General features: G+C 53.5%; 1 protein-coding gene across 1 annotated transcript; it reads right to left on the reverse strand.

Annotated features, from left to right (window-relative positions):
• Window positions 1-302: 302 nt before the first annotated feature.
• Window positions 303-9398, reverse strand: LOC102562033 (cathepsin S). The gene is made up of 7 exons (XM_059719091.1): window positions 9309-9398; window positions 4357-4479; window positions 3444-3593; window positions 3017-3241; window positions 2337-2502; window positions 1386-1488; window positions 303-597 (listed from the first exon to the last, which is right to left on the reverse strand). Exons 1-7 carry the CDS (start codon window positions 9396-9398, stop codon window positions 498-500), a joined length of 957 nt encoding a protein of 318 aa, XP_059575074.1. The 3' UTR covers window positions 303-497.
• Window positions 9399-24489: the final 15091 nt, after the last annotated feature.

The following is a 24489-nucleotide window of genomic DNA, read 5'->3' on the forward strand; positions in this document are numbered from 1 at the left end:
GAAACGGGCTCAGCTTGCTCTGGAGGAGACAACATGACTGCAGGGGGGTGGATGCACTGGTTGCGGGGTGTCCCTTCTGGTCCTGGTTTCCTCAGAGCGACATCACCTGACCTCGACCCTGATTCCTGCACAGCCATGTCAGAGGTGGTTCCTGCCTGTTTCATGACAGGGCTTGAATAGCTTCTCTTCCCAGATCCCATCCTAGGCTCAAAGCCAAGTACAATCACAGATGAATTCCACCTCCAAACCCCTGGAGTTGTAGTGGAGAGCAAGAAATAAGTGCCTAAATCTTGCCAAACCCAGCCCAGCCCAACCCTACTCCTTCATCATCTCTCCTGTGCGGCCCAGATCCACCAGGCAGAGGTGACAGGACAGTCTTGTCTTTCAAGTCAGCAGCACTGCTCTTCACTATAGCAAGCAGATTAAAGATTCAAGCCAAAGGTGCGTAATTTAAACCAGTTCCATGTGAAGAGTTCATCTCCAAGCAGACAGCACTTCTATATCTGGGGATAGACACCGTAGTTGGCAATGCCACAGTGGTTTCCGTGGTTCCTTGACATGCGAATGTAGCCTTTGTCACCGAAGCTGACACCCCAGCTTTTGGAAAGAGAAACAGCAGGATCAGGTAGAAGCAAAATAAACCCTGTTTGTCATAAGCATGGTTCCCCAAACACACGTTCCTTATGAGCTTAACAGAGACTGAATGAACGTCCATTGGTGCAGTCACACGCACACACCACTCCTCTTCATCAGCATGAAAAACATGTCCTTCAGCCACAGGTACCCTGGAACCAATTGATCCATTCAGGCTGGATCCAACCTGATTCCCAGATCTCTCTTTCTATATGTTCCCTCCATGGCCTCTTTCAGTTATTTTTCAGCTACTTCATCAAATGTGTTTCATGCTGCCAGGATAATGCTGGAAAACTGACATGAATAATCCACACCGACCAAAACACCGTTGCCTCCTAAAAATAAAAAAACTAGAAGGCACCTGCTGAAATTAGTAGTTGACAGGTTTAAAACTAACCTTTTTATAAAGCATGTAGTTAACTTATGGGATTCATTGCCAGAGGAAAGGGGTGGAGGCACAGAGCACAGCCAGGTTCAGCAGGGAACTAAAAAAACTCATGGATGACAGATTTATTAAAGGCTATTGAAGAGAATGGTTGGAGATCTTTAGTTTAACCCAATAAATGGTGGTTGCCTATAGCATCCATTGCAACCCACGTTGGATAAATATGCTGAACAGTAGATGGACCAATGGGCTACACGGACCACTGCTCTGCCCCAGTATGGCACTTCTGTTTTTATGAACAGTCACAGTCAGAGATGGATTATTAATGAGATTAGGAAAAAATGATTCAGTGAGAGGTTCCCATTACCTGTTCTTCACAAGCCAGTAGTCCTGTCCATTGAGTGTGCCATAGCCGACCACAAGGACCGCATGATTTGTCTTCTGGGTGCACCCTGGATCATCATAGACACCTGCAAATAAGGAGTTGAGGAATTTATGGAAGAAAAAAAACAGTAGTAGTTTCTCCCTTACCCAACCCGCCCAGTCTGACCAGAAGCACCATTCTCTGCCCTAGTACTATGGCCCCTGCCCTAGTCCCTAGCTGCCTCGGAGGCAAGTCTAACCCCCAGGACAGTTCCTGCCCCCGTTGCTGGGGCTGCCAGCTTGCCTTGGGGGATGGGCACCAGAGAAAACTCACCCAGGTCACTCACCCAAGTGCTGTTGGAGAGAAACGACATCCAAACAGCAAAGCTGAGCCTCAGACTCAGCAGCAAAAAGCTCCACCATCCTCCCAGTCCCACTGCAATATCCTGACTCCCGTAACGTGGGGCACGGATCCTTTCTCTGCTGTGCGCTGCTCATGTGACTGAATTAAAAGCCCCATAATCTGTTCAGGGAAAATTCCCTCGGCACGGAACTGGGTAAGATCCACCCCACTCCAACTGCAAGCTGCTGTCCGCTGCCATCTCTTCCAAAATGACCCCCAGAGCCATCTTCACCTCTCAGCAGTAGTACGTTAAATCCATCAAACTAAGGGGCCATATATTGTTTCCCTTGGGGAAGAGCAAACTGCCTCTTTCTGACTCTCAGGGGTTTGCTCTGTGGTTATTCACAGAGACCAAAACAGAAAAGGGACCAGAAAAGAAGAAATGCCTCTCTAGCAAGAGTACAGGGGTGGGTAACCTTGACAACATGCTTTAGCGTCTCCGGGCACAAAATGGCAATTGCTGACTCTACGTTTAAAAGACATATGCCGTGGAAAACCAAAGGTCCCATTTCAAAATGGCAGGCACCACTGACGGCCTGGGGTAGACTGCACCTGATTTGTAAAGGAAGAATGAAGTCAGAGTCGCATCTATGGCGACCGAGATGGGTCCAATGTTGGCAACGGCGTCCTTCAGGGCTGCTTCATCACCATATGGGAGCTGAAAGTACCTGGAGCAGGTGGCGGCACACGTGGCTGGGTCGTAGTGGCACGTCCCATTCTGAAGCAGCAAGGAACAGATGCAGGGAGGGTACCTTGGAGCTCCCAAACAACCCGCCCTACTCACCACCCTCTTCCTCTGCGCTGCCCAACTCCTCAATCTCTGCCCTAATCATTGATGTCCAATCAGTGCTCAGAGCTGGCATGAGAACCCAGGAGGCCTGACTCCCAGTCCCACGGCTCTAACCACTACCATCCACACTCCGCTCTGTGCTGTGATTAAAACCCAGATCTTATGCTCTAACACGCCCATCCCAGAGCTGCAATGAGAACCCAGGAGTCCCAACCGATGGTTTCCTCTGCTCTAACCATTTGAGACGCTGCCTGGCTACTTCGTCCCTTGCCCTACGTGCTGAGGGAATTAACAGGACTAAGAGACATCAGTCTTTCTAGGAGGGGCTGCATGCCTTGTGTTATTCAGGGGATCAAAGGGAAGGATTGCAAGGGTCCCATCTGCCTTGAAACCTTCGCCCTAGCCTCTGCTTGACCCATGCCGGCATGGGGCTGGGCCCCACCTGGGCAGTGTAGGGGTAGGTGCTGTCTGAATCGATGCCGTGGTTGTCAATGATGTACTGGAAGGCCTGAGTTTTGTATCCGCCACCACAGCCGTGATTCCCGTACGTGGTGGTGCAGTCGACCAGGTTCTGAGCACTCAGGGACACCAGCTTCCCAGTCTTCAGCTTCACTTGGGCTTCCAGGGCCCCAACGGCACTGAAGGCCCAACAGGAGCCGCAGGCCCCCTGGAAAAGCCCAAGAGATGTGCTCAGGTTGGAGCAATCAAAGTACAACAGTCAGAACTGTGCGGCAACCATTGCCTCTGACTGGAGCTTTTGCAGCAGCTGTGTGGTTTCGGGTGTGAGTGCTGCTGCTGTGAGCATCATCCATGGCCTAGACTCTGCCAGGACAAGCCCACATCAGGAGTGAACTGTGGGAGCTGCTTACCTGGTTCTTCACATCTGTGACGCAGCCTTTGTCCCGCCAGTCCACGGCATCTGGCAGGTGGCTGCCTGGTGTCGGGAGGTAGGTGGCGTTCCGGTGCGGCTGGCGAGGAACTCTGTCTCCTGTCAGCAAAGCAGCCACCTCCTCGCTGGTCTGGGGGAAAAAACACATGTGGGAACACACACAGCCATGTGAACACTCCTTGTGATCACCTCCTCCAGGCAAGTCCATACACACAGACACATGTGCACATACGTACACAGGAAGGTGCCCCCACATACACACACAGATATATGTGAATGCCCCCCACATACACATGGACACAGAAACACACACACAGACATGTACAACCATAGACACAAGAACACACCCCACACACGTGTACACATGCACACGTGGGAGCACACGTATACCCCACCTTACAGATTGACAGGCCCTTTGTTGCACAGACTGGGACCAGGCATTGGGACAATGTGGGTACAAACCCAGTGAGGCTGGACCCCGGGTGAGTTCTCACACCCCTACGGGGGCACCTGCCCTTGTGGGTCCAGCTCCAACCCAGTCCCAGATGCCAGAGTCACAGGATCTCGGAAACAGTGCAACCATTCTTTTTTTTGGCTGCACTTTTATTAGCTATGAAAGCACGGCCTTTGACACATCAGAATCCAGGAGCCGATCAGGACACAGAGGTGGAGATAGAAGCACAGAATGATAGAAAATGAGGGTTGAAGAGACCTCAGGAGGTCACATCTAGTCCAACCCCCTACTCAAATCAGGACCAGCCCCAACTAGAGTTCCCTGTCCATGCCCTGATCCGAGGGACCCACCACCCTGACTCAGTCACACTCTGGGCTGACTGGCCCCCAGGGGATGAGGTTACTCCATGCACCCACCATGGCTTGGACGTGGCACCTACCATGTCCCCCAGGTGGTTCATGCCCAGCTCATAGGAGTGCATTCCCAGCGAGTGCTCCAAATTGTGCAGTGTCACAAGCCGCAGGTTCTGCTCCCAGGTTGCGCGCCGGGCCCCTTCCTCCTCCTGCAATCAGAGCCCATCACGCACCCGCCCAGAGGAAGCCTGTAACAAGTGGGCATCCCGGGGCCTGTCTAGTTGTTGACTTGCCCGCTCGTCTTGGGCTAACTGCCCACCTGCCTCATCTGCCACGCCTTTGATGAAACCAGTTGGAAGTTGTTAACAAGGTGTGAGGCTGCCCGTTTAATTGCCTTGAGGCCAAGGGCATATACATGGCTCCGAACCTTCCCTTATACCATATCCCATGCCTCGCAGCTGGCATCCATATCACTCCAGTGCCCCCATACTGGGACCCTCACTCCTGTGCCCTCACACTGGGGCTCGCAATCCCTTTTGCCTCACGTCAGGACTTGCAATCCCACACTCAAGTTCATGCCCCCACACTGGGGCTCTCTATTCCACACAATCATCCCGACATCCTTTTTGAGCCTCAGGCCTCACTGTGGACCTGGGCCCTGTCACAGGCCCCCTTCTTTGTCCTGGACCCCCCTCAGGCCTCACTCCAAAAGCCTGAGCCCTTGCTTTTATTTCTGGGTGTGCTCCCCTAGCCTTCCCCCTGCAAGGCAGCAGAGGCTGAGGCTTTCTGGCACCCCATACTCACCCTTCACTGGGGTGGCACAGGTGTGGCATTTCCTGGAGACAGCCCCGCCACACCATCCAGCCCCAGCAGGGTGTAGTTTTAGGTTATGGGCCAGGCCCAGGGACCTCCTCCATCCCCATAGTTCCTGCCATGAATGACTGGTGCCTCCCAAGACTGGGGAGGGGGGCACCATATTGGCAAGCAGCAAGCGGGGACCACCCACAGCCGCTGGCGTCGGTGTCATTGGCAGTGAGCTGAGACCACCCACATCCACCAGTGTCAGTGGAGGTAGCAGTGAGCGAAGACCACCCACAGATGCCGGCGGCAGCATCAGTGGTGGTGGTGGGGAGTGGTGAGCAGGGACTGCCCACAGAAACCGGCAGCAGGTTTGGTGGCGGCCAATCTCGGGGGGGGGGGCACATGCCCCCCCCATGCCCCCCTATGCATCACCTATGGTTCCTGCCCTGAATCTCCAAGATGTTATGTGAGCAGCAGCTCCAGCAGGGTAATGTTCTCCCTTTGGTTGCTTACAGCAAACTGCTGGCTCCACTGTTAGGGCCTGGTCTTATCCCTAACAGCTGTGCCATCTTCCAAATCAGGCAGCCTCCTGCTGGCTGTGTGACTCCTGATGGGGATTGCAGACACCAGCAGGCTGCTCTGTTGCTTGCCCACACCCTTTTTAGTGACAGGCACAACCTATGCTTTGTCCCAAAGCCCTGCCCATAACCACACTCTGCAGTGGCTTTACCCCCGAGAGGGAGCCTGGACGCTTGGCTCTCAGGCCTCACTCAAGACAGTTTTCATGGGAAATCGACTGCTGCCTTAACACAGGGCCTGTCACCACCCTTGAAATACAGCCACTTCTGGGCGGTGTGTTACAGGGGCTGAGCCGTAATTATACTGAAGGCCACAGAGCAGCTCTGGCAGGACCAAGCTGAAGCCAATGTGCTGCAACAGTGAGAAGAAGTGTGGGAGTGCAGCCCAGGGAACAAAGGTGCTGAGACAAAGGTGACAGAGCAAGTCAGTGACAGGCAGGGAAAAAACTGAGGTGTTCCGACCGCCAGCGTCCCTGTACTGCTGCTCAAGTACAAATGGGGCATCCAGGATTTTTTCTGAGCTGGCATCTGCTTTCCTCCCCAACCCATAGGTTTAGTGAGACCTCGCAGCGAAGTGCTAGAAATTAGGCTTGTGCGAGTAGGCAGGTATTCGATCTGTCTTCAGATCCAGCCACTTTGGATGGCAGTGATCTGATCCGGAGCTCCAGACCCAGTTTCCACTTCGATCTGGCTGAAGCAACTCCGATGCTTTGGAGCCGCCTCGGAGATCTGGCCATAGGATATAATGGGGAATCAATGAAATATCTATAACTTTGTTGGTTTTTGTCTGATTTGGATGAAACTTGCAGAGATGCTAGCCTCTGCTGAGAGCATGAATCCTGCCAAGCTTCAAGAAGATTGGTGCAAGGCTTGGGGGGAACTGCACCCCAAATTCCTGAAAGCTAAATTCATGTCACATGTATGTGTTACAACACAGGGGGGTAAAAACTGCAGGGATCCTAGCCCCTGGTGAGGCCATGAAGCCTGCCAAGCTTCAAGAAGATGAGTGCAGGGGTTTAGGGGGAGCTGCACCCCAAATTTTTGAAAGCAAAACTCATGTCACATGTATGTGTTAAGCTGTAATGGAGTAAAAACTGCAGGGATGGTAGCCCCTGGTGAGGCCACAAAGCCTGCCAAGTTTCAAGTTGAAAGGTACAGGGGATGACCCTGTGTGTGTTATGGCGCAGTGGACTGAAAACTGCAGTGGTGGCCCCTGCTCAGGCCACGAAGCCTGCCAAGTTTCAAGGAGAAAAGTGCAGGGTTTGGGGGGAACTGCACCTCAAGTTGCGGACAAGTAAAACTCGTGCCATGGGTGACACTGTGTGTGTTAAGGCGCAGCAGGGTGAAAGCTGCAGGGATGGTGGCCCCTGCACTGATCTTCTTGGAACTTGGCAGGCTTCATGGCCTCACCAGGGGCTACCATCCCTGCAGTTTTCACCCCCCGTGTTGTAACACATACACATGACATGAGTTTTGCTTTCAGGAATTTGGGGTGCAGTTTCCACCGAACCCATGCACTGATCTTCTTGAAACTTGGTAGGACAGGTGCTCTCTTCAGAGGCTACCATTTGTGCAAATTTCATCCAAATCAGACAAAAAACAATGAAGTTACAGATATTTCATTTATTCCCCATTATGCCCTATGGCCAGATCTCTGAAGCGGCTCCGAAGCTTTTCCAAAGCAGTTCAGAAGCTCCAAACCGCTCTGGAAATCCTGATGAGGCCAGCACTTTGATCTGGACATGCTGCTTCAGAAGCTGAAGTATCCGAAGCTTCTCCGGATCCAAAGCTCTGTCCGAAGCCTCGCACAGCCCTACTAGAAATGTCCACGAGGTAAACATCAGCCTTAGCATGTGTTATAGGATAAGAGGTCTATCTGGAAGCTCAAAAGATTTCAATAAACATGGGTATCTATCTATCTATCTATCTATCTCAAGGAAGAACACTGCTTTGCCAGCTGCCCTAGAACGCACAAAGCACCAGAACAGAAAGTTTCCTCTTGTTTCTGTCAGAACCCAGTAGTTGAGTGCCTATGTCACAGTGGAAGAAGATTTTATTGATTCAATGCAGTGGAATTTCTCGCCACTGTGGAATTTTCCACTATGGTGGAAAACCCCAGCGCAGTAAAAGTTCCCGCCAACTTTATGCAAATACACACACCACCATTGGCCGGTTCTAAATTATTCATATTTGGCGACTAGTGATTGGCTTGTTAGTCATATAAAAGTTAAAGCAGTTTCTGCCCAAGTCGGAGAACTCCGCGCACATCTCGGAGTGAACTTGGCGGACTGATCACCCACCAACAACTCCCCGTCGCCGACCGTCCCGACGTACCCCGTGCCCTGCAGGCCTGATAAGCCGTTCATGTCAGTTCGTCTGACTCAGAGAGCTCACGTTTGCAACTGTAACCTAAGTCAGCTTCTTCCTGCACTGTGTACACCGACGGCGTAAGTAAATTCTCTTTGTTCAACCAATACGCTTCAGTGCCTAATTCCGCTCCATCGGTCAAAAGTACCCACCTGCCATTTCGGGGCTACTGGCCACACCCCGACCTACCGCTCGACCACCACATGGCATCACGAACAGGATCTGGGGAAGACGCGATGGAGTTGGAACTAATTAAGAACTGCCCCTGGCGCAGTAGGGAACGCTGCATGTCGACTGCTAAGGAATTGTGGACACACATCGCCTATCACCAGGCGGGTGGAACGGGTGAGAGGCCCGCCAGCGGCTACCTTTCGATAAAAGAGGAAAAGGGAGTTTCAAGAGAGTGGGAAGGAAGCACATCTTCACCCCGGAGCATTCGGGTGCGTGATGAGTAGCGAATGGGTCCTATTTAGGCCCCGAGGCGAAGTAGGCAATGTATCCTTTGCCGGAGTCAGATCAGCAGGCGGAGCAGACCCAACCCTCGCCCGGGAGTACGCCCGGTGTATAAGATATGTGCGGGAGGGCAGAGAACCGACGCCAGCCGACCGGTTTAATCCCCCGGCTTTGGCGCCCAGGTCGAGAGGCCACGAGTTTCTCTCAGATCTCCGAGAAAAATTGGAGACGGAGGGCCGCATCATGACACGGTGGGCAGGCCCGGAATGGGATAGGGGAAAAATGTTGAATGTAATGTTCCGCGCCATTACAACTCTGCTGCGGGAGAATGCCGATCTAGAGGCCCAACTGCTCAACGCCGCTCAGGCAGCCAAAGAGACGGCAGTAAAAGAAAACCCCGAGCCGCCGCCATTCCAAGATGGCGCTGGGAAAGAAGAGAAGCGCGTGGAAAGTCCCAGGGAAGAAGGGGCGGTTACGCGACCCGCGGCCCCGCCCCCCGAGGTGACGTCATCTCTGACGTTCCTGCCCCCTTGTGGAGGGGAGGGATTGTATCCACTCCTTCCATTAGATACACGTGCTCTCTCAGTAGCTGTTCACCCCACAGTTTTAGTAAGAAGAGTCATCGAGGCACAGGGTGCAACCCGCACCACCACCGCATACCGCACCCGCACGTGAGAAGAACTGCAGGAATTGTGCCAAGAATCAGAAATAGAACCTGAAGAATTGTTAGCTGTGTGGCTGGGCACCTAGTCGTGGAGTTCGGATCAGACTTGTTGAACCTGGAAGAGGCTGATTTTCTAACCCGTCAAGCCTCATGGAGTGGGGGGCATGCCACCGACCTGGACGTGGTGGCGAGTAATGTTCATTGGCCCATCCCGCTTCCAGCGCTTGTTGCAGGCCAAGTTAGCCATAAGTCTCACGTGTGGCATGACGGTAAACCGGGAAAAGCCAGTGCGGAACAACTTCTGCTGGCTATAATAGGGGTTTCATACTGCTCTTGGAATCCAGGAGTGCATCAGCTGGGACTAACACAAGGCCAACGCAACAGGAGATGGCCCCACCGCCACTTGAGAAACCCTAGAGCCGTCCCGGCAACACTCAAAGCTCTAGAGGACTGCGTGGGAATCTATGGGGGAGAGAATGCCGTAGCACTCCGGCTTTTTCTCAACCCAGTAGCTGGCCAACCCGCAGGTAATCTCTTGAGTCGACTCCCGCGACTGAGGATCCTTATGCAATCGGACACAAGAACCTCCAGCAACTCAGAGCATCAACCCTCTGCATGCCTGATCGAGGCCCAGGACACGAGACATCATGAGCCTGACTCTCACCGAACATTGCAATCGTTACTGCAGAGAACACAGGAAGAACGGGCCATGTTTGGATTTCTCCTACATCGTTCTAAACTCATCAAGCAACAGCTGCGCATCCTAGGAGACGCGGGACAATGGCAACTAGCATACGAGCTAGGCTTCCAACATGCCAAAGAGCCAAAGAACGAGTCCACAAGTGTACAGGAACAGGATCGACCAAGCAAAACCGTCTCCGAGCACCTACATCGTGTGCTTTGAAGAGGGCGAGAAGCAGCAGCAAATCTTTGTACACCTCGATTAGCTATCTTGTTGTTTACGGCTAATAAATTAACTGCTCAGAGAAATTTTTCTTCACAGGTCCGAGACCCGAGATACCTGACGGCGGTAAACCCAGAAAGAGAGAGAGAAAGAAAGGGAACATCACTTGGTGCATGGGCCAAGTCCCGGAGGACTGGAAAAGGGCTAACGTGGTCCCCATTTTCAAAAAGGGGAGGAAGGAGGACCCGGGCAACTATAGGCCGGTCAGTCTCACCTCCATCCTTGGTAAAGTCTGAAAAAATTATCAAGGCTCACATTTGTGAGAGCCCGGCAGGGCAAATTATGCTGAGGGGAAACCAGCACGGGTTTGTGGCGGGCAGATCGTGCCTGACCAATCTAGTCTCTTTCTATGACCAGGTTACAAAACACCTGGACACAGGAGGAGGGGTGGATGTCGTATACTTAGACTTCAGGAAGGCCTTCGATACGGTATCCCACCCCATACTGGTGAACAAACTAAGAAGCTGTGATGTGGATGACTGCACAGTCCGGTGGGTGGCGAATTGGCTAGAGGGTCGCACCCAAAGAGTTGTGGTGGATGGGTCGGCTTCGACCTGGAAGGGTGTGGGCAGTGGGGTCCCGCAGGGCTCGATCCTTGGACCGATATTCTTTAATGTCTTCATCAGTGACTTGGACGAGGGAGTCAAATGTACTCTGTCTGAGTTTGCAGATGACACAAAACTGTGGAGAGAAGTGGACACGCTGGAGGGCAGGGAACAGCTGCAGGCAGACCTGGATAGGTTGGACAAATGGGCAGAAAACAACAGGATGCAGTTCAACAAGGAGAAATGCAAAGTGCTGCACCTAGGGAGGAAAAATGTCCAGCACACCTACAGCCTAGGGAATGACCTGCTGGGTGGCACAGAGGTGGAAAGGGATCTTGGAGTCCTAGTGGACTCCAAGATGAACATGAGCCGGCAGTGTGACGAAGCCATCAGAAAAGCCAATGGCACTTTATCGTGCATCAGCAGATGCATGACGAACAGGTCCAAGGAGGTGATACTTCCCCTCTATCGGGCACTGGTCAGACTGCAGTTGGAGTACTGCGTGCAATTCTGGACGCCACACTTCAAGAAGGATGTGGATAACCTGGAGAGGGTCCAGAGAAGGGCAACTCGTATAGTCAAGGGCCTGCAGACCAAGCCCTACGAGGAGAGACTAGAGAAACTGGACCTCTTCAGCCTCCGCAAGAGAAGGTTGAGAGGTGACCTTGTGGCTGCCTTTAAGTTCATCACGGGGGCACAGAAGGGAATTGGTGAGTATTTATTCACCAAGGCGCCCCTGAGGGTTACAAGAAACAATGGCCACAAGCTAGCAGAGAGCAGATTTAGATTGGACATTAGGAAGACCTTCTTCACAGTTCGAGTGGCCAAGGTCTGGAACGGGCTCCCAAGGGAGGTGGTGCTCTCCCCTACCCTGGGGGTCTTCAAGAGGAGGTTAGATGAGTATCTAGCTGGGGTCATCTAGACCCAGCACTCTTTCCTGCTTATGCAGGGGGTTGGACTTGATAATCTATTGAGGTCCCTTCCGACCCTAACATCTATGAATCTATGAATCACCAGAGACGCAGGAGCCCGATGTGTGGCGTCACCATGACACCCACCGAAGCTCTTATAGTTGAACTTTTTGTAGCTAATCTAGTTATGTGTCTTTGTGTTTGTGTTGGTTATTGTTTAATCCAGTTTATTGAGAATGAATTTAATTCACTGTCTGTTTATGTCTATACTCGTTTGCCATATGAACCTCCCGAGCGAGACGATGATGACTTAAACGGCTTACATGTAGTCTAATTCCAATTGTGCCATAGGCAGGGGGGCATGTCAGAACCCAGTAGTTGAGTGCCTATGTCACAGTGGAAGGTTTCATTGATTTGATGCAGTGGAATTTCTCGCCACAGTGGAATTTTCCGCTATGGTGGAAAACCCCGGTGCAGTAAAAGTTCCCGCCAACTTTATGCAAATACGCACACCACCATTGGCCGGTTCTAAATTATTCATATTTCATAGATTTCATAGACATTAGGGCTGGAAGGGACCTCGGAAGATCATCGAGTCCAGCCCCCCGCCCAAAGGGCAGGAAGTCAGCTGGGGTCATAGGATCCCAGCAAGATAAGCATCCAGTTTCATCTTGAAGGTGTTCAATGAAGGCACTTGAACCACCTCTGGTGGCAGGCTGTTCCAGACCTTGGGGGCTCGGACAGTAAAGAAATTCTTCCTTATGTCCAGCCTGAAACGGTCTTGTAGTAGTTTGTGACCATTCGACCTCGTCATCCCTTGGGGCACTCTGGTGAACAAACGTTCCCCCAGATACTGGTGGTCACCCCTGACAAACTTGTAGGTGGCCATCAGATCACCCCTGAGCCTGCGCTTTTCCAGGCTAAAGAGCCCCAGGGCTCTCAGCCTGTCATTGTAGGGTCTGCTTCCCTGACCTCTGATCATGCGCGTGGCTCTTCTCTGCACTTTCTCAAGCTTCTCCACATCCTTTTTGAATTGTGGAGCCCAAAACTGGACTCAGTACTCCAGCTGCGGCCTCACTAAGGCCGAGTACAGGGGGAGAATGACGTCCCAGGATTTGCTTGAGAAGCATCTGTGGACGCAAGCCAGCGTTTTGGTCGCTTTACTAGCCGCAGCATCGCATTGCAGGCTCATGTTCATCTTGTGGTCAATGATGACCCCCAAGTCTCTTTCTTCCATAGTGCTAGCCAAAATAGCACTGCTGAGCCTATAAGGATGCTGCGGGTTTTTTTTCCCAAGGTGGAGAACCTTGCATTTATCGGCGTTGAACACCATCAGATTCTCGTCCGCCCACTTGCTGAGCCTGTCCAGGTCAGCCTGGATCACCCGCCTGTCTTCTGGTGTGGATGTTTTGCCCCAAAGTTTGGTGTCTTCGGCGAACTTGGCCAGTCTGCTTCTGACTCCAGTGTCCACATCATTAATGAAGATGTTGAACAGTATGGGTCCAAGGACAGAGCCCTGGGGGACCCCACTGGTCACAGGACACCACGATGAGTGACTTCCATCAATTACTACCCTCTGGGTCCGACCACGGAGCCAGTTTTCCAGCCAGTGGATTGTGGAGGACCCAAGGCGACAATTGGCCAGTTTCTCCAAGAGACGATCATAGGACACCAGATCGAAGGCTTTTTTGAAGTCAAGATATATGACATCAATCTCATCTCCCTTGTCCAGGTGATAGGTCACCTGGTCGTAGAAGGAAATGAGATTGGTCAAGCAAGACCTACCCGCAACAAACCCGTGCTGGCTATCCCTTAAGATGTTGGTGTCGGCCAGTCCATTAAGGATGACCTCTTTAATAAACTTTTCTAAGATCTTCCCCGGGATAGAAGTCAGGCTGATGGGCCTATAGTTAGCCGGATCCACTTTCCTCCCTTTCTTGAAGATAGGCACCACATTGGCCTTCTTCCAGTCTTCGGGCACTACACCAGAGCGCCAAGAGTTTTCAAAGATCCGCGCTAGAGGCTGGGCTATGATGCTCGCCAGCTCCTTGAGTACCCTGGGGTGAAGATTGTCAGGGCCGGCTGACTTGAAGGTATCCAGCTTCTCAAGATGTTCCTTCACGAAGTCAGCATTAATGGAGGGCAGGGGATCACCCTCACCCGGACTTCCCGGCCCTGTAGCGGGCATGGGCGTCCCATGGGGCTGATGAAAGACCGACGCAAAGTACCTATTTAATAGGTTGGCTTTTTCCTGGGCGTCAGTTGTCAGTTGCCCCATCTGGTTCAGCAGGGGTCCAACGTTGCCCCTGCTTTTCCTCCGGCTCCCCACATATCTGAAAAAGGACTTTTTATTGTCCTTGATGCTCAAAGCTAGCTGGAGTTCAGTTGCAGCCTTGGCTTTCCTGGTCAGCTCCCTACAGGACCGGACCAGTGCAGAATAATCCTCCTTGGAGGCGACTCCCATCCTCCATCCTTTGTAGGCCTTTCTTTTTAGCCTCAGGAGGTCTGCTAGGTCCCTGGAGAGCCAGGGGGGCTGCTGTGCCATCTTGCTGCCTTTCCTCCAAGATGGAATAGACTTAGTTTGTGCATTGAGGATCGCTCCCTTGAGGAGCAACCACTCTTCTTGAACTCCCCTCTCCCTGCGGTCACAGTCCCTTAGGGCCTCACTGACAAGGCTTCTGAGCTTGTCAAAGTCGGCTTTCCTGAAGTCAAGGACTTCCGTGTTGCTGACTGACTTGCCAGCTTTTCGGCGGATGGTGAAGGTGATCAGCTCGCAGTTGCTGTCACCCAGCTTCCCATCAATCACTAGATCGCCGACTAGGTCATCCCCAGTAGCCAGCACCAGGTCGAGCAGCGCTTTGCCTCTCGTTGGCCCATAGACTTCTTGAGTCAGGTAGAGGTCATCCATGCACGAGAGGAAGCTCTGCGACCGCTCAGATTTTGCTGAGCGATCCTCCCACGAGATGTCTGGGTAATTGAAGTCACCCATGACAAGCATGGTCCTGGGCCAAGCTGCCTCAGCCAGTTCCTGGGCAAACTCCTGGTCTAGCTCAGGACTTTGGGTGGGAGGTCTGTAGTAGACTCCCACCATTGTGTCCCCTGTGCCGTGTTCCCCACGGATTTTAACCCAGAGGGTCTCCAGCCGTCCACCCTGGTCACCAATATCGGCTTGCAGGGACGCATAGCTTTCCTTAACATAGAGAGCTACACCCCCGCCCCTTTTCTTTACACGATCCCTCCTGTACAGGGTATAGCCATCTCTCCCCGTGGTCCAGTCATGGGTGGAGTCCCACCAGGTCTCCGTTATCCCTATGACATCGTAATTGTTTGCACTGAGCAGGAGGATGAGCTCCTCCTGCTTATTCCCCAGGCTCCTGGCATTAGTGTACAGGCAGGCAAGTGCCCCCTGGGGGGCTCCTTCCTTGCCCACAGATTTTACCAGGGCTGGGGCAGGGGTGGGCTCCCTTGAGTGCCGTGATCCGCTGGCTTTGCAAGGGTTGCTCAGCGGGCCAGCAGTGGCGGTCGTCCCCCCGTCCCCCAGCGGGCTTAGTTTAAAGCCCGGTGGAGCAGGTCAGCTAGTCTGGCTGAGAAGAGCCTCCTCCCTAGGGGAGAGAGGTGGAGGCCATCTCTTCCCAGCAGCTCGCTGCCTCTCTCGCCAAAGAGCGGGCTGTGGTCATGAAAGCCAAAGCCTTCCTGACGACACCAGCACTGCAGCCTTTGGTTGACCACATGGATCCTCCTGTCCCTTCTCAGCCCATAGCCTGAGACTGGGAGGATCGACGAGAACACCACCTGTGCCCCCAGACCCTTAAGCCCCGCTCCCAAATCCCTGTAGCGCCTCATGACCTGGCTGGGAGTGCTCCGAGCCGTGTCATTGGTGCCCACATGAATAAGGAGCATGGGATAGCGGTCTGTGGGTTTGAGGAGCTTGGGGATCCTCTCCGCAATGTCCCGGATGCGGGCCCCCGGGAAGCAGCAGACTTCCCGGGCTAAGGGGTCGGGGTGGCAGATTGGCCCCTCCGTCCCCCTCAGGAGGGAGTCTCCCACAACAAACACCTTACGTTTTGTCTTGGGGAGAGCAGGGGCGGGAGCTGCAGTTAGGCCCATGTGGCCTGCAGGAGCCGGCAACTCAGCAGGCTCTGCTGGGGCGGCAAGAGGTGCGTCCCTGTTGCTCAGTTCTGGCGGGGCAGGGGCCTTGGTGCGGCGGGCCTTAGGGCCCTTGACCACCGTGGTCCATGCCCCTGGCTGGACACAGCAGGAGGTCCCAGAGTCCTCCTTTGGTGTGGAGGGAGACTGTGATCTACCCTCCGGCTCCCAGGGGAGAAGGGCATGGCAGTAGGAGTCTTTCTCCTGCTCGCAGTCCCTGATGGCACGCAGTCTCTGGACTGTGGCCTGGAGCTCCTCCAGCTGGCACACCAGAGACCCCAAAATGGAGCAGACCCCACAAGGGAAGCTGGCCATGCTCCCAGGCCCCAGAGCCTGGAAAAGGGACAGGCAGCCCCCGCAGCCGAGAGCCAGGGGCTCCGTCCGCGTGGAGCCTGGAACCAGGGGCTCCGTCTGGGTGGCCGTCTCTGAGGTGCCGGGGGGGGGCCGCGGAGCCCAAGGGGACCCTCGGGGTGTGGCGCGTGCCCATCCGTGTCATGCCTCTGGTAGGCTGGCTACGGCTGGGGCTGTCTACCCTGGGGGGTGCGCAGGCAGGGTCCGGTGCCCTCCCGTGTGCCCTCCCGCGCGAACTCCGCGCTAACTCACGTGCCGGCAGAGAAGTGCGCCTGTTTGCACAGCCTGTTCGTGACTAGTGATTGGCTTGTTAGTCATATAAAAGTTAAAGCAGTTTCTGCCCAAGTCGGAGAACTCCGCGCACATCCCGGAGTGAACTTGGCAGACTCATCACCCACCAACTCCCCGTCGCCGACCGTCCCGACGTACCCCGTGCCCTGCAGGCCTGATAAGCCGTTCATGTCAGTTCGTCTGACTCGGAGAGCTCACGTTTGCAACTGTAACCTAAGTCAGTTCTTCTTCCTGCGCTGTGTACACCGACGGCGTAAGTAAATTCTCTTTGTTCAACCAATATGCTTCAGTGCCTAATTCCGCTCCATCGGTCAAAAGTACCCGCCTGCCGTTTCGGGGCTACTGGCCACAGCCCGGCCTACCACTCGACCGCCACAGTTTCCAGTTAAAAAAAAAACAACCCTCCTTTTTTTTTTACCCTTGGGAGAAAAACAAGTCCTAAACCATTGTTTCAGGAAGAAAAACCAAAGCACTTTCTCCCCCAAATCCCAAGCCAGGTGCTTTTGAAACAGGTTTTCCTCCAAAAGCCTCTACCCACTCCCGATCGTCTCCCCACGTGAGCACACCCAAATCCATTTATACTGAACAAGGAGCAACGGTTTCCAGTTGCAGCAAGGGCAGTTTAGGTTAAAAATTAGGAAGAGTTGTATCACTAGGAGGGTGGTGAAACACTGGAAAAAGTTACCCAGAGAGGTGGTGGAGTCTCCATCCTTGGAGGTTTTGAAGACACAGCTAGATAAAACCTTGGCTGGGGTGATGTAGTTGGGGCTGGTCCTGCTTTGAGCAGGGGGTTGGACTAGATGTGACTGTCACAACCCAAGGGTGTGATTTTTGTTTGCGTGTGCTTCGGCCCTGCTAAATTATTTCCCACCACTCGGAGCTTTCTTTGCAGGGTGCATTTCTTAGTTGCAAAGAGGGAAATGCACAGTGCAAAGGAGTTCCCGCCACCCGCATGCAAATTTGTGTCCCACTATTGGCCAGTTCTAAATTATTCCCACGTGGCGGCTAGCGATTGGCTTGCTAGCTGTATAAGAGGCTTGAGCGATTTCCGCCCAAGTTAGAGGACTTCATGACTATCAGGAGGAAGAGAACTTCACGTCTCGTGAAGATCTCTAAGCGCTGCGGAGCCTATTGGACCCAGCGTGTATATCAAGAAGGCTACAGGGGTCTGATCAGCCTCTCGCCTCTCCCCGTCACCGCCTGATCCCTCGACGTACCCTTCCCTGCGCGCAAGTTCCACGGAGCCTAGCAAACTTCGTGTGAGTGTATCCAGAGCTCTGTCCAGGTTCGAGTCCTGCAGGTTTATCTTCCCGTCGCCGAAAACCCATTGCGACGCACTCTCGTTTTTTGCATCTTCCCGTCGCCGAAAACCCCCTGCGACGTACTCTCGTGCCCTGCAGGTTCGAGTTTTGTTTTGTTCTGTTTTATAACTGCAACTCAAGCAAGTTTTCCTGCCTGCACCGCGACCATCTTCGGTGTAAGTAAAATAATCTCTAATCAACCGCTAAGCTTCCGTGCCTAATTCTAGCATGCTGCCTGCCTTCCCCGACCCGGCGTGTCCGGGCTGCTGGCCACAGCCTGCCGTGTGAAAAAAGGACCTCAGACCGCTCCCAGCCCACACAGGGCGACGAGGATGGGATCAGGGGAAAGCACGCTGGAGCTAGAATTAGTTAAGAACTGCCCTTGGCGCAGTGGAAAACGCCAAGTAGAAAGCTTTATGGAACTGGAGGCGCATATCCTTACCACCAGGCAGGCGGAACGGGTGAGAGATTTATCAGCGGACGCATTTTGCCGAAGGGAGAAGAGGGAGCTTCCGAAGATGGAGCCCAAAAAGAGAGGGAAGTGTATTTGTACCCCGCAGCATTCGGGTGTATGATGAGCGATGAGCGGGTCCTGTTCAGGCCCCTCGACACTCTGTCCCTCACCAGAGTGAACCCGGCGGGCGCAGTAAACCCGACCCTCACCCGAGAGTGTGCCCGTTGCCTAAGATATGCTCGGGAGAGTGAAGAACCGGTGCCGATCGACCAGTTCTCCCCCTTCATGGTGGCGTCTAGATTAAGGGGTCGCGAGCTTCCATCCGAGCTCCGTGAAGATCTGGAGACGGAGGAACGCGCCGCGGATGAGAGGGTGGCCCTGCAGTACGACAAGGGGGGAGTGTTAACTGCAACTTTCCGTACAATAACTGATTTAATGAATAAGAATTTAAGTTTGAAAGCCCAGCTGCGTATGGCCGTTCGAGCGGTCAAGAAGCGGCTGAGAAAAAGAATCCTGAAACGCCACGACAAGATGGCGCCGAGCAAGAGGGAGACCGCGTGGAAGAACCGGAAGAGAAGGGTGGAGCTTCAGAGGAACCCGCGAAAGTTCGGTCAGTGACTCCGCCCATCGACGCAGCGTCGTTTCTGGCAACGCCGCCCACCGACGCAGAGTTGCTTCCGACGACCACGCCTTCATGCCGACGGAAGGGAGAATCGAGGGGAGGAGTGCATCCGCCCCTCCTGCCTGAAGCAATAACAGCAGCAGTGACTCCCGCAGCAGCAGTTCAGCCTGTAACAACATCGACTCCCGAAAGAGCAGCTTGTCCTGTAACAACAATCAACCCAGTGACTGATGCACAAGATGGAGTTTGTGCCACCACTAGTCGCATTCGTGCTTGGACGGAGTTACAGGAGCTGTACAAAGAATCTGAAATGGAATCTGATGAGGCTATAGTCTCATGGTTAGAACTCATGTCCATGGAGTTTGAGCTTGACTAACCGCCTTGTTGTGTATAAATTTTGTAAATATTTCGAGATATGTTAACTTATTTTTTTTTGAGAGTTTTGTTCACAGATCCGGAATTCAGAGTGCGTGGTGAAGAGAAGCCCCAAGAAGGATAACATCATCGAAAGAAGTGGGGGCCTGACGCGCGACTTTGCCATGATGCCCACTGAAGCCCTGATCGTACAGTTCTTCATTGTGAATCTGATCATGTGTATATGTATTTGTACTGATTATTATTTGATTCGATCCCTGAAGGACGAACTTTTTATGTTAGCGAATTTTGTGTTTACTCGTTTAGTTCAGCAACCCGTAGTAAGAGCTCTTGATCACTCGAGTGACGAGCGTGCAGCATAATTCAGCTGTGCCTTCAGCAAGGGGGGATGTCACAACCCAAGGGTGTGATTTTTGTTTGTGTGTGCTTCGGCCCTGCTAAATTATTTCCCGCCACTCGGAGCTTTCTTTGCAGGGTGCATTTCTCAGTTGCAAAGAGGGAAATGCACAGTGCAAAGGAGTTCCCGCTACCCGCATGCAAATTTGTGTCCCACTATTGGCCAGTTCTAAATTATTCCCACGTGGCGGCTAGCGATTGGCTTGCTAGCCGTATAAGAGGCTTGAGCAGTTTCCGCCCAAGTTGGAGGACTTCATGACTATCAGGAGGAAGAGAACTTCATGTCTCGTGAAGATCTCTAAGCGCTGCGGAGCCTATTGGACCCAGCATGTATCTCAAGAAGGCTACAGGGGTCTGATCAGCCTCTCGCCTCTCCCCGTCGCCGCCTGATCCCTCGACATACCCTTCCCTGTGCGCAAGTTCCACGGAGCCTAGCAAACTTCGTGTGAGTGTATCCAGAGCTCTGTCCGCGTTCGAGTCCTGCAGGTTTATCTTCCCGTCGCCGAAAACCCATTGCGACTACTCTCGTTTTTTGCATCTTCCCGTCACCAAAACCCCCCTGCGACATACTCTCGTGCCCTGCAGGTTCGAGTTTTGTTTTGTTTTGTTTTGTAACTGCAACTCAAGCAAGTTTTCCTGCCTGCACCGCGACCATCTTCGGTGTAAGTAAAATAATCTCTAATCAACCGCTAAGCTTCCGTGCCTAATTCTAGCGTGCCGCCTGCCTTCCCCGACCCGGCGTGTCTGGGCTGCTGGCCACAGCCCACCGCGCGAAAAAAGGGCCTCGGACCGCTTCCGGCCCGCACAGTGACTTTCTGAGGTCCCTTCAGACCATCATCTTCTAGGATTCAATTATACTTTCAAACCTCCTCCCCCACTCCCCCCCGTGCATATTTGGAGGGCAAATTTTACAACTTTCCATCCCAAAAGTCTCACCCCACTCTGAGATGCTGGGCAGATCACAGAGGCCCTCACTTCTCACAGATTGTTACACACTTCAGTTTCTATATTACAGAGAGACTGAAGCACGAGCTGCTGATCATTCATCAGCAGTCATTCTTAAATGACTGTGCGGGGAGTTTATGCTAAGGCACTGTACCCTAGGGCTCAGATATTGCATACATCAGCTGATGTGCTACTTTTCAGAGGAATTGAACTGGTCAGGATTGCATCTACCCATCACAAGCGACTCTGTTCTCCCAGGATCCAGCCTTCCAAATGGCTGAGGAGCAAATAGCCGCTTCACCCACAGGGAAAGCGCTGGCTGAGTCTTCTCCCAGTAGCCTGCGAAGGGGTGAGAGGTGGGTGGCTTCCATCATCCACCATTTTTGATAGTTTCTGTCCATCAGCTCCCTGGTAACAACAGAGCAATTCACTGATTTTTCATGCTGTTTCGTAACGTGTATCCAAACAATCGTGTACAAGCGCCCTGCCATGGCTTCTGACAGCTCTCATCCAAGACGGCAGTCTCCTTCAGCCCTCCCTTGGGAAATGCCAGCTCATGGCTTTCTCATTCAACTATGGAAAAATACTGCAGCAATTCTTCTGTGGCAAAGAGCTCAGCAAGCCTGCGAGAGGGAAGAACATGCGCCAGGCTCTGGATTCCTATTGGAAATCTCTGGGTTTATCTCCTAAATCATGTGGAGGTGTTCACACATCTAACAAAGTGCAACACCCACGTGGCACCCTTTCAGGGGAATCACGGCACCCAGGGTGCAGCATCCCATCCTGGCTGACAATTGCTGAACTAAGCATTCATAGACGCTGGGGTCGGAAGGGACCTCAACAGATCATCAAGTCCAGCCCCTGCCTAGGCAGGAAAGAGTGCTGGGCTCAGATGACCCCAGCCAGACACCTATCCAGCCTCATCTCCCTGGCTTGGGCCCTGGGTACCTGGGATTTCAAGGTGGTCTCCCCTGCAGGCACTGACCCAGACTAGGCCTGCTCAGCCTCTCTGGACCAATAAGGCCTAGCACATTCAGCCCTGGTGCAGAGCTGTAGGCTTTACCACACAACCCATAACAGTTTCTGCGGAGCATCGGAGAGTTGAGGAGTTGAGAGCCTGCTCTCTCTAGGTGGTCAGAGGAGCCTGGTAAGATGAGCTCGGTGGGAAGGTGGCTTGGACCAGGCACTGCTCTGAGAACCAGTGTCTAAGTTAAAAGTCAATGCAATAAAACTCACCCCCCCCATAGCAGCCAACCTGCAGAGGACACAGTGCTGACGGCTTGGAGCTTGGCTCTCTGGGGCAAGCAGCAAAGCCCCTCGCTTTGAGCTCTGGACATGGCATCCCAGACTGGAAGGGGCCTCCAGGGTGGATGAGACCAGACCCCAGCTCTTGCAGGAGGCAACATCACACAAACCTGTTCCTAAGCCAGTTGGGGCCGTTGGTTGAGTTCTTGGCATTGACCAACCTGGCACGACAATCCCTTTGGCATGGGCCTGTCGGTGATCAAGGTGAGGGGGCAGATCTGCTGAGGTAGAACCAAGCCCCCCGCTTCTCCTGCAGACTTGCTCCTTGGCCAGTTTGCAGGGAGTGGGACCCCAACCCCTGGGCAAGAGGCTCCATCTTGCTCCTCTCTGAGTGCAGATGGTGGCTCTTGCTGTGCCCAACTTCAGCAGCCCCGAGATAGGAACCAAGTGTCTCAGTGTGAAGGGTCTGCAGCCACGGCACAGCCTGGCAGGACCTTCAGCCCAGCTGGTGTTGCAGGTACGGGGACCACCCAGGCTGGAAGGGATGGCCCAAGGGTCTGTCTGGCCTCCCTCCAACCATCATCATTCCTACTAGGCCTCAGCCCCACCGCCAATGCATAACAGGCCTGGCTCTCACTGGAGCACTGGGTGGATGCGAGGGGGAGATTGTTGAAGCAGGGCCTATCCGGACTGATCTGTCCCCTGCCCCTCTCCCCTCTACAGCTCGCAGCATCACTGACCTGGGGACCTGTTGAACCCCCTCCCAGCCCCGTGTGAACATGTCCAGTCCCCTTCAGAACCGAGTTAAATGCTTAGCTTTGGTCCAGCAGCCGGGCATCAGGGTAACAGGCACGTTCTTCCTAAATCCCCAGGTCCTGGAGTCACGTGATCCCCTGAGGACCTCAGCTCCCAGCTAAGCCAAGGATCTGGCCCCAGTACTTGTAGTCACAAGGAGAAGCTTGCAAACGTTGGGCCGTAAAGGTGCAAAATGGGAAAGGGAAGGGACTACCTAGAAAAGCTTTCAAACCTCCTCTCAGGGTTGGGGGTCACCTGGGAGGCCCACAGGCTGGGTGCTAGCCACATGGTTAATGTGTTTTCACCCAGAGGCTGAGCTGAGCTCAGCTGTACCAGGAAAGCAGTCATCAGCAAGAACAGCACCAGTGGCTTCTGGGGTTGCAGCTGGAGGCACCCACTTCTGCTTTTGGACACGGTCTCTCCTCCCTTCCCCTTCCCTCAGCCTCATTCTTCATCCCCATTTCTGTCACGGACACAGCTGTTCCCACCACCCAAAAGAGGAACCAGGCAGGGCTCAGCTGGGGCAGGGGGAAGGAGTGTGGGATGCCAAGAAAGGGAAGGGTCACCTCCTTCCCTTCCTCCTTCCACCAGCCCGAGTCCAAGAACCAGGTGAGCAGGGGGGCCACGGGGCAAGGAGCTGGATGCCCTTCTCTAATACCCCACCCCAATCTCTGCATTGCGCCATCATGGTCACACCAGTCACATCCCCAGGTCAATGCAAAGCTGCTGGCTGGAGCTGGGGTCCTCATGCCTGGTGCTGCCCCATGAGCTCTTAGGGCCGGGATAGGCGCAAGTAGAAGTTGGATGGGCAGCACATGGTCTCCAGCCCTGCAGGATGAATTGCTGCGGCTGCCAGGTCAGATGTGTGGACACAACCCTGCAGCCCAGACGAAAGGACAAATTGATTGCACCTCCAAATGTCCTTGCCCACACAAGGCTCTTGCAGCCGTGGCTTATGCATCCAGGGGTAGTCACGCCTGCAGGAAGCACCCCCACTTTGGCCTATGCTGCATCCCCACTGGGGAGCACATGACTCCAGGACCTGGGGATTTAGGTGTACATAAAACTGGTATGTAATTGTCAACTTCCTCAGTGCCAAGGTAATGCCGATACTTCAGAAGGGAGAACTACTCAGGACTGCTCAGACTGGAAGGGCAGCATATCCTAGCCCTTCCTTGCCTCTATGAGACTGCCCCCTGCTTGGTTTATATGTCCCATGATCCACCATGGTCTCTGGACTGTGGTGCATCGTGGGAAACGAAGTCCAGGTGAGAGCCCCACCAGCAAAGGAGATGGGACTCCCAGATGCAGCCTGCCAGGATGGACCTTTAGGTTCCAGGAATCTGTGTTTTTAAATGTCCCAAATTCAATGTTTTCCATGAAAATCGGACACTTTTTTTTGGGGGGGGAAACCATTTCAGTCGGGGGCCGAGCTGGGTAGAGTACCTCCTTATCCCAGCCAACCCCGCACCCTTCCACAAGGTCTGGACTGGTGCACCAGGGGCACTGGGTCCAGTGCTGGGCAGGCACTGGATGTTAATGGAGAGGTGGTAGCTGTGTTAGTCTGACAGGGTAGATTCTGCACCTTGCAGCCACACTCCCAGAGGACAATGACATGAGGAGGAGGTTTAGGAGCCAGGGCGGATGAAGACAGGGTTTGTTTCACTTGGAAAGGCAGCGTTTGGGGAGGGGGAGATGACACTAGATCCGTGTCCCCCATACCGAGATGTTTTGGTGCAAAGAGGATGCTGGTAGGTTTTCCTCCACAGCTGTGAAGAAGGGCCCAAGAAATCAGCTGAATTGGTAGAAACAATTTTGGTTGGATGCGAGGAAAACCTTCCAACCGAGGGGCTAGCCAAGCCCCGGGGCAGCTGGCTAGGATGGTCTGGACTCTCCTTCCCCAGTGGAGGAACTTGCTGGTCTATTGAGGTCCCTTCTAAACTAAAGGCTGATAAATCTGTGATGACACCGCTTGGCAAGTCAGGATGGGACACAGAGACAACCACGGGCAGATG

Source organism: Alligator mississippiensis, chromosome 15, assembly GCF_030867095.1.
Source record: "Alligator mississippiensis isolate rAllMis1 chromosome 15, rAllMis1, whole genome shotgun sequence".
Classification (NCBI taxonomy): Eukaryota; Metazoa; Chordata; order Crocodylia; family Alligatoridae; genus Alligator; species Alligator mississippiensis.

Bases quoted from the DNA above. Each gene is read 5' to 3' on its own strand.
- LOC102562033 (XM_059719091.1), bottom strand. From the start codon at position 9,398: ATGCCACACGTGAGACTTATGGCTAACTTGGCCTGCAACAAGCGCTGG. The intron at 3,242-3,443 runs GTAAGCAGCTCC...GGGCTTTTCCAG, and splicing joins TCACAGATGTGAAGAACCAG to GGGGCCTGCGGCTCCTGTTG. The intron at 1,489-2,336 runs GTGCAGTCTACC...CCTTATTTGCAG, and splicing joins ATTCTTCCTTTACAAATCAG to GTGTCTATGATGATCCAGGG.